This window comes from Haliotis cracherodii, unplaced genomic scaffold, assembly GCF_022045235.1.
Source record: "Haliotis cracherodii isolate W230 unplaced genomic scaffold, xgHalCrac1.p SCAF_8, whole genome shotgun sequence".
Taxonomy (NCBI): domain Eukaryota; kingdom Metazoa; phylum Mollusca; class Gastropoda; order Lepetellida; family Haliotidae; genus Haliotis; species Haliotis cracherodii.
Genome location: NW_027266341.1, coordinates 1,711,917 through 1,728,343, shown reverse-complemented (window position 1 = coordinate 1,728,343; position 16,427 = coordinate 1,711,917). Strand labels below are relative to the sequence as shown.

The 16,427-nt window shown below is 41.7% G+C and overlaps 2 protein-coding genes across 5 annotated transcripts in view; one reads left to right on the top strand and one right to left on the bottom strand.

Moving 5' to 3' along the window:
• The window catches only part of LOC139450005 (transforming growth factor-beta-induced protein ig-h3-like), a 58,450-nt gene extending 51,997 nt beyond the window's left edge, over positions 1–6,453 (top strand). The window contains exons 10-14 of the mRNA XM_071231616.1: positions 375–512; positions 1,518–1,690; positions 2,215–2,351; positions 3,332–3,485; positions 5,300–6,453. Of these exons, the coding sequence (XP_071087717.1) occupies positions 375–512; positions 1,518–1,690; positions 2,215–2,351; positions 3,332–3,485; positions 5,300–5,539 (842 nt within the window). The 3' untranslated portion in view covers positions 5,540–6,453. The remainder of the gene's footprint in view (positions 1–374; positions 513–1,517; positions 1,691–2,214; positions 2,352–3,331; positions 3,486–5,299) is intronic.
• A 919-nt stretch (positions 6,454–7,372) lies between these two features.
• The window catches only part of LOC139450500 (F-BAR and double SH3 domains protein 2-like), a 144,582-nt gene continuing 135,527 nt past the window's right edge, over positions 7,373–16,427 (bottom strand). For 3 of the 4 annotated variants that reach the window (XM_071232225.1, XM_071232226.1, XM_071232228.1), the window contains one exon: positions 7,373–14,593. In XM_071232225.1, coding sequence (XP_071088326.1) covers positions 14,471–14,593 — 123 coding nt within the window. In that variant the 3' untranslated portion in view covers positions 7,373–14,470. The remainder of the gene's footprint in view (positions 14,594–16,427) is intronic. The other variant, XM_071232227.1, reaches the window with a different exon arrangement.

Sequence of the window (16,427 nt, the reverse complement as noted above, 5' to 3'; positions counted from 1 at the left end):
CGTAAGGTGAAACAAAATAAGCATGTGAGAAAATACTAGCTTACTAAAAGGGTTTCAGTGGTTTAAACCACACACTAAAATTTAAGGAACTGCACGTTACAATCAAGTTTCTCTTAAATCTTTGCCAGGAGTAGGAAAACTTCTTAAATCTTTGCAAAAAATCGGGAAACTTCTTAAATCTTTGCCAGGAATCGGGAAACTTCTTAAATCGTTGCCAGGAATCCGGAAACTTCTTAAATCTTTGCCAGGAATAGGGAAGCTTCTTTAAATTAATCTCTCTTTGGAGTCGGGAAACTACAATTTACTCCTGACAACTTCTGTATGATTCTCTTCCTGTGATATAAACGTCATTGTCTCCGTTGTCGATGTTGCAGTGAAGGAGGTGGCTGAGGTTGCGAGGGAGTTGAAGCTGAACACGCTGATGGACCTGGCGAATCAGGCCAAGGTCACGGACCGACTGACGGGCAAGAAGGAGGTGACCCTGCTGGCGCCCACGGACAGCGCCTTTAAGAGTGAGACATTCGACCGGAACACATGTTACATTCAAGGGCACGGCTGAGGGCGTGAACTGATCCAATCTAAATAAAATCAGATCTTAGTTCTCGCTACCTCTAAACAAAGATCTGAAGACATCCCATTACGGGTCACGCCAGAACGACGTGGGATATCCTCAGATCTTTGTTTAACGACAGCAAGAACTAAGATCTGACTTTAATGCGATTGGAATTGACCCCTTTTGTCATTTAATTTTTTTTATTGGGAAGGGGGGTGGAGGGTGGGGTGGTCATCGACATTTTCATATCAGTGCATTTACGTCTATTCTAATTTCTATTTTACGTCTTTTTTATTAATTTTTTTATCATTATTATTATTATCATTATTATCATTGTTCTGATACTTGCTTCAACTGTTATACCACAATATATCCCCAGTACCCCTTGTTTGACATAAGACCCGCACATAATGAGGAGTGGTTACGATGTGTGACCATGCTGATTGTCTGTCAAACTAGCGTAGATAGGTGCTCATGTTATCAACCACTCGTTCACCTGACCAGAACGCTGCTATTTAAAGTCCACAATGATAAATCTGGTCGCTTCCGAGTGTGGCGCAAACACCACTCAGTCACTCGTACTCTTCCTGCAAGAAGTATAAACATCAATTACATGAAATAAATTATTTGATCAGCTTTCCCGATTAGCTGATTCGAGTCCAATTTAATCATCGTATTCAATGTCAGTGTGTTTTAGAATTGGTCTTCTGCAACCCATGCTTGTCCTAAGAGGCGACTAACGGGATCGAGTGGTCAGGCTTGCCGACTTGATTGATGCATGTCATCGTATCCCAGTTGCGTAAATCGATGCTCATGGCGTCAATCACTGAATTTTCTGGTCCAGATTCGATTATTTACAGACTGCTGTCACATAAGGGGAATATTCTGAGTGCATCGTGAAACCCAAAATTTGATTAGGGGTTTGAGTCCAATTTAATCGTGATATTCACTGTCGGTGTGGTAGAGTTGCCGTCGGAGTATTTGGCGGCGTTGCGGACGCAGCCTCTAGCCATGGAGAAGTTGATGGACTACCACACCATGAAGGGGAAGATCACCTCCGACAAACTGGTGGGGGACCAGGACATCAACACCAACCTCGGACTGTCAGCCAAGATCAAAATCAGCATCTACAGGGGGGTAGGTAGTACTACATTTGTACATTCCTGTAAAAAGATACACGTGTGTACAAGTGGTAGATACATCTGTACAACTCTGTACATAAGATGCTGTACATATGGTCCTGTATGGGGTATATACACAATATAATTAAAGTCGTATGCGTGGCCTTATCACGCACGCAACACGAATGAAAAGATGTTGGTATTTTGCATGTAGGGACTACTTTTCTGGACTGGGCCCAAATCTGCTCCAACGATTGACGTTGTTTTACATGTGGGGACTACTTTTACTGGGCTGGGCCCAAATCTGCTCCAACGATTGACGTTATTTTACATGTGGGGACTACTTTTCTGGGCTGGGCCCAAATCTGCTCCAACGATTGAGGTTGTTTTACATGTGGGGACTACTTTTCTGGGCTGGGCCCAAATCTGCTCCAACGATTGACGTTGTTTTACACGTGGGGACTACTTTTCTGGGCTAGGCCCCACGCTGCGCCGACGAGTGACGTTGTGAGTGTTTCTCCATGCGGGGACTACTTTCAGGGTGTGGCCATCAACAATGCGAAGGTCCTGGACAAGGACAGGGTGTGTGGGAACGGAGTGATACACAAGATAGACACGGTACTCATGCCCCCAGAGGACACCCTCATGGGCCAGGTGATGGCGGACCCCGAACTCAGGTATACTAATCACAATAATAATGATTGTAATAATTCTACATTCAGTCACCATAACAACCAGAAGCCTCACTTGTTTCTGTTTCTACCGATGATCACTCTGATCCGCTCCTCCGTCGTCACATCACTTGCTATGTATGTCATCGTATCCCAATTCCGGAGATCGATGCTCATAATGTCAATCACTGGGTTGTCTGGTCAAGACTCGATTATTTACAGACCGCCGTTATATAGCTGGAATATTGCTGAGTGCGGCGGTGAACCACAAACAAACAAACAAACATCTAGGACTTGGCAATGGGAAAGCCTAGTGGTTAAAGGGTTCGCTCGAAAACCCGTTTTGCGTGCCTCGGTGGGATATATTATGTCAAACGGGTTATTAAGGTACTTTTGTTGACGAAGTCTCAGTTTGGAAGCGGGTGGATCTTCAGATGAAAACTGAAAGTGTTTTTTTGTAATCCTTCCCCACTTACAAGTCGTGTAAAGTGATTGTTATCCTCTGTATGCACACGACAAGGTCTGATTGCGTTCACCGAAGTGCTATATACGTCCACGACAAAGCTTGTCTGTTCCAAACTCGATTACTTAGAGTCCGCCGTCTTATAGCTGGAATATTGCTGAGTGCGGCGTTAAACACAGAAACAAACAAACAATAGATCACGAGATCATGCAAGTCAACTTGCTGTAAAAGGCGACTATGCTTGTCGTAAGAGGCGACTAACGGGATCGGGTAGTCAGGCTCGCCGACTTGGTTGATGCATGTCGTATCCCAATTGCGTGGATCGATGCTCATGATATCAATCATGGATTGTCTGGTCCAGACTCGATTATTTACAGATCGCCATCATATACCTGGTATATTGATGAGAGCGACGTTAACGGCAAAACAAACAAAACGTCTACGACAAGCGACACGTCAGGAAGATTTGTTATAGCGGGGTTAAACACCCTCACTCACTCACTCACTTCTTGTGTATCGCCAGCACCCTGCGGCAGGCTGTGGAGACGGCGGGCCTGAGTCAGCTGTTGTCCACGCCGGTCCAGCTGACCCTCCTGGCCCCCACGAACAGAGCGTTCGACTCCATGAGTCAACGGAACCTGGACCGTCTGCTCACCAACCCCGACCGTTTAAAGAAGGTGAGTGACTCATAATGAACTCCACATCCAGACTGTAAACTGGATCTGTATACAACCCCTGTCTGTGTGTGGAAGAAGGCTTCCTCTTTTAACTAATATACACAAACTACCTGTAAACAACGCTGCTGTGGAAGAAACTGGTAAATATCAAAGGGTGATTCGTTGAGCATTCTGAGTGGTTTTAAATCTGATTCTTTTGGTGAGAGATACAAAACAAACAGTTTTATATCTGCGTGTATACATGTATGGGATTCGTCAGGTCAAAGAGACTGATTTCCTTACATATCGTAGGCGATGTGGCTGCTGCTGTCACAGTTGCTATGGAGACTGGAGACTGGAAAGCAGATCCTTCTTTCTTGTCATTCGGGGCGCCCGGGTAGTGGTTAAAGCGTTCGCTCGTCACTCCGAAGACCCGGGTTCGTGTCCCGACATGGGCACAATATGTGAAACCCATTTGTGGTGTCCCCCGCCGTGATATTGCTGGAATATTGCTAAAAGCGGCGTAAAACCACACTCACTCTTGTCATTCTCTCATATGTCAAGCCCATAAGTGACCGTGTCGCCTCTCAAATTAATTGTATGACGAGGCAGACATCAGTCTAACATCTCACACTCCTGTTTGGTGTGGTATCAGGTTGAACACAATCCGGGAAGAGAGGGGGTTTCACGGAACAGCTCTATGCGAGGCTACAAACCCCCTTTTGGTTCGCGGGATTTAGAGGATATTCGGGACTCAGCAGTGTTGTACAAGGGACGGTAATATAATCGTATTTGGTACACTGAGTCAACCATGTCCTTTATAAATTTAATTTGTAGATATAAGTTCAGTAATTTAATTACATTTGTGCAAAGTAGTATTCGGGATTCAGGGGTGTGAGTAATTATCCTCCGAGTGAAGACTAAGATGGGATTCGGGGCGGGGGCGGGGAAGCGGTGGTTGGCACCCTGCTATGTCGACTCGGGAGTGTCGTGTCTTGGCCCTGGCTCTTGACCGTTCAGTGGTGGACCAGCAGTAATGTTGCGCCCTCACCTCTACGACCACTATGGTGGTAAGGGCATAAGACACCTTAACGTGCCGTGCAGAGTTGCTTCCCTTGGTCACATATACAGTGAATATAACGCATTAAACAGCTGGACAATGGCTCCTCTAGTGGTGGTCAAGATGAAGGCACATTCTCATTCCCATCCCGAGACAACAATATCCGAGCCATCCCATGTAAGTCTGTTATAGTTTGGCAGGTCTAAATTGTGTCAGTATGAATGGGTTCTTTGGGTTCCTTCCTAGTGTATATTACAAAACAATGAAATAAATAGAATCTTCAAATATTGTCACTCCAGTGACTCAATGTTAACCTCACCGTGCAGTCACCTTGTGTCAGGAGCGACTTTGTCAGAGAAAGGGTAGAAGCTGGTAGCGTCTGATGTCGGTATCAACCATGCTTCACTGACAATAGGATCACATTGACTTGTTTTATCAAATCAAGGTGTAGTTTTCAGACTTTATATTTACATCGTTTGTTATATGTAACTGACTGCAATGTATAACTGTATGATATAATATTTATATCATTGGTTAGATTATCTGACTGCGTTGTATGAGTGAGTGGGTATGGTTTTACGCCGCTTTTAGCAATATTCCAGCTATATCACGGCGGGGGACACCAGAAATGGGCTTCACACATTGTACCCATGTCGGGAATCGAACCCGGGTCTTCTGCGTGACGAGCGAACGCTTTAACCACTAGGCTGCCCGACCGCCCCCTGCGTTGTATGACTCTATGATACAATTAATATATAAACGTATTTGTTCCCAGTTCCTGGAGCGACACATTGTGAACCGCATGGTCGTCAAGTGCGCCATTCCCAAGAAACACTCAGTCTACACCATCAAGTCACGGCAAGGAGACAAGATCGACTTCTCGCGAGATTATCGGAATGACATCATGGTCAATAAGAGGAAGAGGGTGAAGCCCGTTGAGCAAATGGCGACCAATGGCGTCATGTACAAAATTGACGATGTGCTGAAGTGCTCGTGCGAACCTAGAATAAGATAAAAGTTTCAAAATGGAACAATCTCAAACTAGCCGCAACATCAGCGCCTCCCCAGACTACATTGGCTAGCAACATTGTGTTCGGTAACAGTGTGTGCTGATGTGTCCCGCATGGACCGAGGCATTCCAATCTTGACAGGTCAGCAGTAACAAAATGGCGGACGGCACGTGCTGACGACAACCTACTGAAGAGACGATGTGAGGACGTTTTAATGATGACTGTTGGTGTTAATATTAAGAGAAATGTATGTAGGGCTAAGCAGTGAATTCCTTTAGAATTATTCATGCATTATTTTTGTAATGTCTAATATATGCACATAATGGTATGGGATTGAAATGTAGAAATTGTAATATATAGCTTTATATTTTGTTTATTTTTTCATTGATGTCGTTTCGCGGATGTTTACAATTTGTTTCTATGCAACGTGTTATACCTGTTATCATACCGCCAGTAGAATGGTTGACGGGAATCTGGTGATATTGGTATGTATATATATGTAATCACACGTTTAACATACCTGGTCACTCAGACTACTTCTCTCTGAAACATTTAGTCACCTGCTAAGTGAAGGGCACCTATCGGCGAATTTGAGAACAGAAGCTGCTACATCAACTCTCTGTAGGGGCGATGCAACCAAGCAGACCAATCGTGGTCTCTGCTGGGGACATGTTTCGCCTTATATATAAACAGCATTCACTGCCTGCGTCGGGCGAAACGTGTGACATCGACAGTTTCTGGATACCCCGACGGATGTCTAGATGCATTATGACGTCATGTTTCTGACTAAATTTGTTCACTTTACTGAAAGAAATCTGTGATACCTTATCAATCTTTGTTGGTGCGAGAATGATCAACAAAATCTGTTTCATTTGATAGGTTTGTATTTAGGGCATTTTGTTCTATAAATAAAGTTTAGTCCAACTATTGTGGGGTATGTTATGTGTTGAAGGGAATCCTTATTCCAACCAGGTAGGATTGCATATACTCATAGACAAAGATACCTGTGGTTATGTTTATTATATTTTGGATGATTTACTGTGTCCTAGCGTTTGATGGGCCCCATAGGATTTCTAGAATACTTAAAAATTTCAAGAATTTCAATTGTGTTCTAAACATAGTAGGTTCGAATCCTCGTCCGCCCTGATTATGTTTCTAGGTTCGTCAGCCCCAAACCCGTGCTCGTGGGTTTCGTGGCTCGGGGTAAACGTCTGAGGCCTGCATCACTTCGGGCTTTCCTCACACATTAAGCTGACATGCTATGACATAACTGGAATACTGTTCACAGCGCGATGTTCAACGAAAGTCACTAACTCTTCACAAGTTGTGATGAAAAGTTTTGTAATTTCAATCCTCTTTCGAGCTGCACAGCAGTAAGATGTAATGGGGTGCCACTATATTTCTTACGCTAAACGGGGCGGTCGGGTAGCCTCGTGGTTAAAGCGTTCGCTCGTCACGCCGAAGACCCGGGTTCGAATTCCGACATGGGTACAATGTGTGAAGCCCATTTCTGGTGTCCCCCGCCGTGATAAAAGCGGCGTAAAACCATATTCCCTCACTCTTACACTAAACACATTACACCGCATATATACCCTAGTCTTCCCGGCAGTTTATTAAAGTATCAACATAGTATTTAATGGACATGTGGTTTAGTCCGTATTGCATCCCTACCATACAGAGGACGCAACGGGCACAATAAAGGTCACAGGGGTGCGTCAAGAAACAATGGAAACACTCCTCATCTTGCAGTGACCTTGTCTGCCGTCAGCCCTTTGCTTTTTTATCCCCGGAACAACAGATGATCCTACAAAACCATCTAATTTGTGTATTTCTTTTATTTATAGCACATGACAAATTGACAAATAACGAATGCACCGCCACAACACCGAGGTAATCCTACTATATAGAATATTGAAATATGTATAGGAAGTTAGGAACCACACATGCATAGTTACATGGTTAACGATTGTGGTGCATAGACAATGCTGGAACATTGTTGTACATTGTAGTGTATTGCTATAGTGGGCTGCTGGCCGCGGATAGAACGTACACGTTGGATACAAGACATCACTGGTATATGACGCCATATCCACCGCCAAGGGAAACAACTCTCGCTGGCACAGCCTCAACCATGTATTCAGATTTAATAAATATGACAATCTCATTCAAATCAGATCTTAGTTCTCTCTAGCGGTAGTGAGAATTATGATCTGATTTAAATGAGATTGTAAACATGAGAAATCTGTGGCATTTTGGAGTCTAAATTATTATAGAACATGAACGATATCCAAATGGTTTCAATAAATCCAAAATATCAACAACACATAATATAATTCAAACTGTCATTTCAAATGAAATTCTGCAAATAGATTGACACAAGCTATTTTGATATGCTTCAAATATGGATGAAAAATGGCCAGATACAGCTCAGTATTAGCTTCCAGTCTTAACATATATCTGCCAGGGTACTTAGGACAGCAGTGAGAGGTTGTTTCCCCTGATTGGGGAGGATGGCACGAAGGGTGAGAGTAAGGTATATCATGGCATATGTGTAAATAACTCACAAGAGACAAGGCGGACTCAGTATTGTCCATAAGATTATATAAATAAGAAAAATGAATTCTGAAAATGCACCATACAGGTGGGTAGTGTTTAATGTCTTCACAGCAGGGCTGGTTGTACAGTAGCTGAGTGTAGCCTAGCCCTAAACTTGTTTACTGAAGCTGGGGAAATGCAGGTCAACTGTTGCTGCCAAATATGGTCAAAGGAGCAGAATGAAGAAACACTGGCATTTGCACTTCCTTGAAGACACCTCAAGGGGATAACATGTGTTATACATTAGCTGAGATCCATGATCAGGGAGGGAAGAGATGAGATACTGGCCCTGAATGAGGCTAAAGCAGCAGCATCAGCCTTGTGCTTATAACATACTCAGACCATAAACATATATTAAAATGAACCCCAAATGTATCAAGTTTCTAGCTGACTGAAAATGAAAATGTCACAAATCCAAACTGCTAAATATTGTGTAACAAGTAAAACACCCATATGGATTTGGTTCAAACAGAACAAGACTTGAGCAACAGAATGTCAACATAACAAGTAGGCCCGTCTCCATTCCCTGGCTTCAGATGTATCGATGTGTGATAATAACCTTCCACTCACCACAAATATATTAAAACCTAAAATGCAAGTACCAATTATTTACCAACATATTGTTGGCAAAATTCAAAACAATCAACAAAACAAAATAAAAGAAAAACAAGCACATTTTAAAGACTGAATTATCAGTGAATAACATACTACTCAACTTTTGATAAGGATATTCTATTATTCATTTATTCAGTATTCCTATCAAACGTTGAGTGACATATAACACGAATCAGAATACAATACACAAGATTATGTCCTTGTTAACACATCTCGCTCAACCATCAGTGATGGTAGTTTCATATAAAACCATGTTGCTAAGAGCCTGTTTCTGGTAACTAGGTGTGGCCATGCAGTTTAGACTAGTTCTTGTCTCAACATGCAGTGCGTGGAAGTGTTCCCACAGACATTCCCCTTGTACTACCGGCTTGTGGCCTTTCAATATCGAGAATAAAGACAAGGACATTTCTCTCGGGAGTAAGCCCGGTTGGTTGGAGTAAGCCTGGTTGATCTATATATCAAAGTGTGTTGGGCCAGCATGGCCTTGTAGTGTCCACAGGGCAGACTCAGAAGACCACTCTGGAAAAGATTCTCATAACCTTTGTTCACAGCATAGCATTTTGTCTTGGGAATAAGCCCAGTCGGTATATGTATCTATGGAACCTGGGTGGCCTTATACTCGGGAGGACTAAACGGTACTTATACAATAGGAGGCAATGAGGCTCACTAGTAGACAAGTTTCTAAATCTGAAAATATCATTTTTCAAATTAAAAAGAGATGTAGAAAATCAACATTATGAAAAATATTGCACAGATTGATAAATGCATTTGTTTGATGCATGGGTAAATGATGGAAATAGTACACATCTCCCACCAGACCTGAGATCAACACAGCCACTGTTCGCTCTGCAAGGGAAAACCATCGAATTCTTCAAGATGAGCTAAGATCATTGTTCAAAATTGTTTTTTTAATTATTCTGTCAACAAAATGTTTAACCAGTCAAATAAGAATTCTTTCTGCATCAATTACACGTAAAAATAGTTTGTCAAGGTCAAATTTCTTTGAACCTTGTTCCTGGGTACAGTTTTCGTAGCCCTACCCTCAATTCCTGGTAGACTTGCCCTCAAGATCAAATGAGTGGTTCTTAAGCAGGTATGTAGTTCCTGTTAAGACTGTTTCAATACATGCCCACAGATGAACAAATAGTTTGAAATACAATGTAACCTTGAACCAATGGTGGAGTGAGGATGTGAGAAACATTCATGAAAGGTCATACAAGGAGCCACCAATGTCGACTCTGTAACATCTAATCCAACATGTGTTTTACTACAGATTCCATGCTATATCATCATCACCTTCGGAATCACACCAACCTGAAACCTCACAGAGTCATCCTCCACGTGCAATCAGCTGATGCAGTGAGTGAGTGAGTAGAGTGAGCAACACAACTGCCAAGCAGGGACACGAGGAACCAGATTCACAATGTGTACCCATGTTTGGTAATGAACCTGGTATTCTGGTGCCAAGCTAACACTCTTTCAATTAGGCTACCCACTCAACCAACTCCATGAGCCATCTGAATTATTGTCGAACAGTCTGGTTCATCAATGTCCATAATCCTACTTTACTGATGACTGCGTCCATGTCCATAATCCTACTTTACTGATGACCGCGTCCATGTCCATAATCCTACTTTACTGATGACCGCGTCCATGTCCATAATACTACTTTCCTAATGAATGTGTCAATGTCCATAATACTACATTCCTGACCACTGCATCCATGTCCATAATACTACTTTCCTGATGACTGTATCACTGTCAATAAACCTACTTTCCTAATGAATGTATGTCAATGTCCAAAATCCTACTTTCTCGACAACTACCTAAAACTGTAAACATGCTTTCTTGAAGACTACCTACGACAAGCTAGCTAGACCGGCTACTCTGAGCAACTAGCACTGTGGCAAGCTAGTACAGTCGTAAACATCATCTAGCACAACACAGAGGCACAACACTAGTCCAACGACAGCAGTCTATACAGTCTGTACAAGTCACTATATACACACCATCTGCAATGTCAGCCGCAGGACATGAACCCAACACAGGGCCTTGACGGACTCTAACATCTGCAGAAATCAGGATGACACTGGATAAATGAGGTTGGACATCGCAAACATTTACAAGGATCCATATCGCTAACAATGGCTGACTTCAGTAACTCACGTGAACAGTAAACTTGAGATACTTTTCAGAAAGATCCCTGTGGCTTCTCATCTTACACAACCCAGAGGTGATTTATTTGGGTAGACATTTAGTATCAGTACATTTCCAGACTTGATTCATTACTACCTAGAACTGGTGTAGTCATGTAGTCCCCTGTGCTGATAACCTAGAGGTATAGAATCCATCCCCGCACATCAGCTTCTCTTTCCTCCATTCTAACAAGCAACATAGCCAGGCAATCGGACAATTTGTGAAAGTTTGAACAACGCCCTAGTTACTGGCTATTTATTCTAGTCAATACCACAAAATATTAATTGGGTGAATAACAAACAGATATTGTCGGCCCCTTTGAGTTGACATATGTCAAGTTGAGTGTATCCGACTCTTTGGCTACACCTACACATGATCTCCAACATGAAGATGAGGAGGTTTCATTGATTGTATATTTCCTGGCAAAATGGGATAAAAGTGGCATTTGGCATTCTGAGATTTTCATGATAAGGTACACATTCCAGGACCATAGACCACAAAAGACACTGTGCACTGGAAGTTTCAGGTGAAAAGGAAACTGGATACATGAATTAAGTTCACCCAAAGACACCAAATAAGATAAATGGAATATTTTAGGAAGCAAGTCGATATTATAGACAAACAAATCATGGTATTATACTCTCCGAGAGTACTCAGTCCTTTCCTCCAACTTCAAATCACAGACTTATGGATTCCACTTTTACCAACACCCAATATAATGGTCATATCACAATACCTGCCAAGGTCAAGGCCATCATACACAGGGGCTCCGCACATGGCCTGCCTCTCAAACTCCTAACAGGGTTACATCACCATATCCTGCCCTTCACATCATCTTTCACTTGTTTCTAGTCAATGATTCCAAAAACATTTCACATACAGTTCAAGATGCATTAAATGTAACAAATCCATGGTCAAATTCATTAAGGCTTCATGTCTCCTCACTAAGAACAAATTATTAATTAAAACTAACAAATTAAAAATATTTTTGTCTTTTGATATTTGATAAACAATAGCAAGTTCGTTTCCTGTTGGAGCATATCCACAATAATGGCCAGGTAGATCCAGGTAGAACCCCCATGTACGACCTTAATCTGCAGTCTACCTGTGTAGTTATTATGCATATACACAGTATACATCTATATACAGAGCTCTACTTCTATACAAGGGTCACACGCAGGTGGGAGGCCCACATAGCCCTCCTCAACACTGGGGAATACACACAGATTTTATGTCTGCTTCAAACAACACGTCCCGCTGAACAAACATGTACATCCTGCCAGTGCAAGCAGCTAACCTGTGGTGAAGTCCAACGTAAGTCAAGTTTAGATTTGGAAACAAATGAGGTAGGAACAAAGTGATCCCTTTTCTGTTTGAATGTCACAAAATTGTTAACATCATGTGTAACATGTCCCCTCCTGGCTGCTTCAGAGCACGAGGACTTCCCTCCCCTTCTCCTTCCCTGTCCCCCACCCTGTAGCAGTCAGGGAAACTAGGACTGATGAACTGAGGATTGTGACGACCTAAAATAACAAATTTCATAGAAATTTGTAAAATCTGGATGTGATAAAATGGAATTAAAAATTTATTATGCTGCAGAAATTTTAAGTTCCGACACAAATTGCTGTACATCATGCCAGCATCCCGATTTACAGACATCTCTCTCCCTTCATCCCCAGCACTGTGACCCTGTACCTCCACATGTCAAAGGAACGGAAAAATACATCTTTATAAGTCTGGGGCCCATTGCACAAAGCAATACTAGCGCTACAACTGTCGTAAGTATTTGTTAAAGTTTGGGAGTTACGATCGCCTTAGTGCAACGACTGTCGTAAGTCTATAGAAAAGTTTGGGAGTAACGATCGTCTTTGCGTTATGATTGTCGTAAGTCTATGTTTAAGTTTGGGTGTTACGATCATCTCAGTGTTACAACTGTTGAAAGTTTATGTTAAACTTTGGGAGTTATGATAATCTTAGTGCTACAACTGTCGTAGGTCTATGTTAAAGTTTGGGAGTTATAATCTACTTAGCGCTAAGTTTGCTTTGTGGAAATGGCCCTGGTCCTTTCAAACAGAATTCCATGTTGGTATTTTTACAAGACAGGATTTATGACATATAATACCAATACATAATATATACAAGTTACCGGTATGTAAATGTAAGAGCTGATTTGTCAGGGGTGCAACATCCTAGATGAATGCATGACACCAGTCCCTGAATGAAATCCGATACACCCCCCTGTATCGAGCTACTTGAATGAAGGGACGATTGATCCAGGAATGACATTAAATACTTTCAGCAAAATGTAGTGTATTAACCGTCTTATTATTTCATATTTCTTACAATTTAACATGAACACATTGTCATAGGACTCGTTCATTATGTTTCTACCAATTGAAAATTTTATCGTGCTACGTATTTTAACTAATTTCTATCAATATATTCTGTAACAGTGTCCTGTAACACAGTGTCCTGTAACATTGTATTGTTACACCCCTTCACTTAACACAAACCTTGGCATAACAACCACTCTAAGTGGTATCAATCGTAATGCACTGTTTGTGGGTAAAGTAACATTTCAACAAATTGCTATGTGTGTTCGATAGTGTCATCCTTCCTGACTAAATCATATTCCCTGCTACGTGTCAACGCTCTTGTATGGCGATCTTCTACAGACGATTCCAGCTGGTCAACACACGTCCATCCCCTTCAGCTCCTCCGCTTCTGAGCATGTGCAGAGTACTACTTCCTGTCCATACATGCATCCTGACCACTGAGCACTGTCACGTGACTCGTGTGGAGATGTGTGCTTCCTGGCGTGTGCTGTCCGGGGGCAGCACGTGTGAAGCTAGGGCTGGTGAAGACTTGTGCCGAAGTATATCATGTCAACGCTTGTGAAACAAAACGGTATATCAACTGAAACGTAGCCTTGTCATGGCTGCTCCGTACATAAGCAATGTCTACGCAACATCTACGCAACGTCTACGCCACGTCTACCGTCTACGCCTCCCCTGGCACACTTTGTCCACAGTAGTCCAGCTACCAAATGTAGGCTAACTGCATATCCCATCTCAGTTGCCTAGCAACAGTGTGATCAACTCTATCATACTCCCTCATTGGTTTTCACTACAGATGACATGATGACAGGTCAGATGTCTATCGTATATATAATGCCTAGGTGTGCTACTGGTTGCTATGACTACAATATACTCCATGGTGAAGAAAACCTGCATTACACAGCCAGATCAGTTTCCATGGTGATAATGTCAGTTCATCAACCACCTACAATACCTTCTTCCCCAAGCCAGTGTAATGAAACAGATCAATTCCTCCCTCAACACATGTTGCTATGGTAACCATCTGTTGCTATGACAATCAGCGAATATTTTGAAATGATCCTTCACAGTTGCCCTGCAACTGCTCATCGAGTTCATAGTCACTGTGTGGTAACAGATTGGTTGTCAAGGCAACCAGTGTGGACTTCCTGAAAGGATGGCAAGGTAACAATCCTGTTGCTATGACAACTGGTGTCAGACAACAGACTCCTCCCCCTCCTCCTCGGAGTCCTCCCACTGCGTGTGTAGGGGGTAGTGTGGCTGCAGGACGTCCGTCGGTACCATGTGGTTGTTGCTGAACCGAACTTTCTTATAATTCTGAAAATAAACAACTTTGTTAGCTACACTGCAATGAAGTCAAAAAGACTAAGAATTATAACATTTACATATTACATCTGTATTTTCATTGGTTGAGAAAAGGTCACATGATAGTTGTAAACACACGGTATTGCCCTGATACCCACCCTGCCGTACAGCAATCCAAACTCAGTGGATTCAAAGTAAAAAAATATTTTCAGCCAATCAGAGAGAGCTTAACACAAAGCTCCTGCGGCTTACCGTAACACTTATTCAATTATTAATGAATTTGAAATATTCATGTTTTTATAAATTATGTTATAAAACAATATTCACTGAGGTCAGCAGCCTTGGTCAGTATCAGTTTCTTTGGTCCATAAAACATAAGATTGCCCGAACTGTGGTCAATAATTGATAAATGTTCTATGAACCATGAATCCATCAAAAGCAAATGTTTAACGTAATCGTAGATAAGTCCTTAATGATGCCTTCGCTTGGCACAAGATCAGTGCTGCTGCTGCTGATGTTGATGTTGATGATGATAATGGTAGATATTATATTTAAACTTACACAATATCATTCAATCCTTTTGCAATCTGATGCAGACATAAAGGTGCAAAGCAGACAATGTGCTTGTCCCAGTGGATGATATGTGTGATATTCCATAAGGAAGCAGGTGAATGTGTCACATTGTGCAACAATGTCCTTGTAAACATAGAGTCAAGTAGCTTTTGTCTATCAACTAGAAGTTCTCTACATGTATTTCAGTGCGCACAACTACCTCATGTGTAAACTCTAAAGCACAAGTTAATTATATTGATCAAAAAATAAAATAAGAAGTGTATTACAAAACAAATTGGTTTACAAATCTGCTAACTCTATAAAACTGAACAGTAAAAAAAATTCAAATGAAAAATGTCAAGCTGAAAATAATTAGTCTAATGTTAAAATCCCCATTTACCATATATGCTATCAATACAAATAAATTATTCAAAAGACTATAAATAAAATGTTTCGAAAATTTATCTGAATCAACCCCCAACACAGGCACACAATAATTTGAGGAAATATAATATATATTGGAAATTGGAAGTTTTCTTTTATATATTGTTGCTGAAGAACCAACCTGAATTTTAGGGTATTAAAAATACAACCCAAAAATGAAAAAAGGCCTTAAGAACTATAAATGTTTACAGAGCTAACAAGTCCTACATTGTCTGTTCCTTATTCAAAGATTTACTATGGAACTATAAGTCAGAGAGGGTGTATCACATGGAGATGAAGGGGAGACAACTGCTTCATGCATGGGGTCATCGCAGCACTCAACAGTAGTCACGCAGACGGTTGGGGGAAATTTCATAGACATTGAAAATATTTCCTTGAGAAAGTGAAAACCGCATGGGCTAGAGTCTATACCATGACAGAGGTGCAGACCAGGGTGCCTGGTGATGGCTGGTGGTATAACAGGGAGATACTTACCCTCCTCTCTATACCACAGACTGGGAAGCAGTAACAGAGAATATACATCTTATCAGCATAGGTACAAGATGACTACGAGGCTAACAGGTTAACAGGTTAACAGACTAACAAACTAACAGGTCAACTGACTAACAGGCTAACAAATTAAGAGGCTAACAGACTTACTACATCACACGAACATGCTACTAGTCATCAGGTCAGTAGCATTCTGACACTACTGACCTGTTTGATACACTTGTCTACAATAACCAAACTGTTGCTACCATGAATAAAAACTGGAGTAACAATTGAAGGAAGTTCCTCCTCATTTTTCACAATGCATTGAAAACATTTACACTCATAGTGCATCTACACGTCTAAAACTGTAATACTGTAA